We start from the raw sequence: 2,500 nt of genomic DNA, 5'->3' as shown, positions 1-2,500 counted from the left end.
TGAACACACCACTGACAGAGAGGGACAAGAACAGATAGGGATCTGAATACAGTCACTCTTTATGGGGGGACAATATGTATCAGCTGTCAACGGGCCCTGCATACCGCAGCCAGAAGGAGCACTGGTTAGGCTGGGTAAGATGTTTTCCCCAGACTTTCCAGCTCTACAAACAATACTTGACTTGTGCAGATAGTCATTTCTCTCCCAACAGTACATTTCTCCTTCTCTGGTAACAATACACTCTTGTTGTTGTTGTTCAACACCAATGCCGTTCTGCATTTGTACCCAGCACCTATTGCCAAGTCATGTACGTCCTAGTGAAGACATGTTACCATAAGGGACATTTAGTAGTTTACTTTACTTTTACACCAAATATAAATCTTTCTGTGGCTCCCTATCTTTCTACACACTAGACAGGTAGACCTTGAGACAGTCTGAGAGAGAGAGAGATAGAGAGAGAGAGACAGAGAGAGAGAGAGAGAGAGAGAGAGAGAGAGAGACAGAGAGACAGAGAGAGTACATACATTTTATCTGGGCTAGGCAAATGTTGAATAAGTGCAATGTCCAGTATAATGTACTATAGTACACAAAATACGAATAACCCACACATACATACAACTAATTGATAAACAGAGTAAATTATACACAGGGTTGCCGTTCCCCAAGGTGAACCATAAATATGTAAGTAAATCACAACAACATCCAGTGTCCTGTGGTAGGGCCATAGCCCTATACTAACTCCATGTATTATATCTCTGAGTAGGGAGGGATAGTGGGCTGTAGAGACTGGATTCACCTGGGGTCACTGCCCTAGTCTCTCAGAGTGGGATGGACTGTACTCTATGGAGCAAGTCACAAAGATAAGTCTATGGCCACGGCAGAACAGCTCCTCTTGTCAGTGCGATTTCTCGAAGAAGAAGAGTGTTGCTATGGGTTTTGCATCATGCTCTCTCACATTCAGCAGTCTAGAGGGCACCGGTATTCTCTGTGTCATCATTTTGACTCTCCGGTCTAATTTCCCTAAATGAAACGTCAGGAGAAGACAAGAAAAGCCTTTAGTCTACAGAGGGAGCAGGCTGTGGCTGTGTCTGTCTGTGACTAGTCTCTCCTGACAGACTGGTAACAATATTAGCTAGTGACGGATTCTCCTGTGTAACATACGATCATGTTACTCAACCAGAGGGCTTCAGGTCCCTCTGTCTGTGCTATCTGAAGACAAACTGACCCACTACATGACGAGGCATGGTAGAACAGTGCTTTGACCCGGGAGATAGTTGCATCTTGGCCCGTTAATTTATGTCATTAGTCAAAGAATAGGAAATAAACGGATCACTGAGATAATGCCTACAACAAACACAATAAAATAACAAACTTCTATATGCATGTAGAGCCATCATTCAACACCCACAGGGGGACGTAATAAACAAAACATAATTTTTTGTTCTTCTTCTAGGTATCCACAATGAGAACTGATGAATATAGATACATAGTCCAAAGGATTCTCACATTTGCAGCTGATAAAAGAGAGTGGATGAGACTTGACAGTGGGCTCAGGAGGAAATGAAACCAGGGGCTGAAAGGGAAGTGAGTGTGTTCGTGCGCTTCAGCTCAGAGTGGGTGTGTGTGTGGCAAACCAGTCCAGCTAAGGTTTCCTTCATTCATCCCTGTGTTCTCCAGCACTATCTAGCCACGGGTGTGGCTCACTGGAGCACAAAGGAGGAACTGTTACACAGGGAGAACAGAAAGCAGTGGAATAAAAAACGAGGAAAGGGAAAGAGACTGTAGATATGAGGCGTAAAGATTATCAACCTCCCTCATCTGGTCTGAGTTTGTGTTTCCCAAATGTCTGTCTGTATTTATATCTTCAGTACAGACCTGTTCCTCCAAGGGCCCCCGGGGAGCCTCCATTAGCTGGAGTAGATCTGGGTGCCGATCACACGCATGATCTCCTTCTGCACCTTGGGCTCCTGGGTGTTGATGTTGGCATCTCCCACCTGACCGTCCTCGTACCTGCAACACAGAGGTGGCCGTTCACGTTAGATTAAACAATGTGTCTGTTAGTTCGCTATCTTGCTGTGCGTCATGTTTTTATTGTTCATTATTTTGTTACATGGTTGTGGAACGTCTTACTGAAACACAAAAACAACTTTACAGACAACAGACGGAACCAACGTGTCACGTAGATTTCTAGGGGAACGATAGGAGTCAGGACGAGGTTACTCACACGAAGAAGAAGCGCGTGCAGACGTGGTCGGACACAGGACACACCCAGATGTTGCCGTGCTTCTGCAGGTCCTTGGACGTGATCACTGAGTCAGGCAGACAGCGAGACATGGGGTCATCGTTAACAAAACACACCACAACATGACCAAGAACAATGGCTCAAATTGACCAAGCTAGTCTATACATTTCACGTGGTACAGTATTTACCTTCACAAAGGGCAATGCAGTTTAGATTCCGGCTCTGGAGAAACCTTGACTGGATAGGACGGCTCTGTGG

At 45.2% G+C, this 2,500-nt stretch overlaps 1 protein-coding gene across 5 annotated transcripts in view; it reads right to left on the bottom strand.

The window, feature by feature from the left end:
• Positions 1–2,500, bottom strand: part of LOC139562750 (protein mono-ADP-ribosyltransferase PARP6-like) — a 20,610-nt gene that overhangs the window by 63 nt on the left and 18,047 nt on the right. For 3 of the 5 annotated variants that reach the window (XM_071380737.1, XM_071380735.1, XM_071380739.1), the window contains exons 21-23: positions 2,431–2,494; positions 2,225–2,309; positions 1–2,010 (exon numbers count right to left, since the gene is read on the bottom strand). The exon at positions 1–2,010 is cut by the window's left edge and continues 63 nt beyond it. In XM_071380737.1, coding sequence (XP_071236838.1) covers positions 1,908–2,010; positions 2,225–2,309; positions 2,431–2,494 — 252 coding nt within the window. In that variant the 3' untranslated portion in view covers positions 1–1,907. Of the gene's footprint in view, positions 2,011–2,224; positions 2,310–2,430; positions 2,495–2,500 lie in introns of those variants that run through there. The other 2 variants (XM_071380736.1, XR_011672443.1) reach the window with 2 other exon arrangements.

This window comes from Salvelinus alpinus, chromosome 33, assembly GCF_045679555.1.
Source record: "Salvelinus alpinus chromosome 33, SLU_Salpinus.1, whole genome shotgun sequence".
In the NCBI taxonomy this organism is placed as follows: domain Eukaryota; kingdom Metazoa; phylum Chordata; class Actinopteri; order Salmoniformes; family Salmonidae; genus Salvelinus; species Salvelinus alpinus.
Note: the sequence above shows the minus strand (reverse complement) of the source record. Positions and strands in the feature narration are given on the sequence as shown.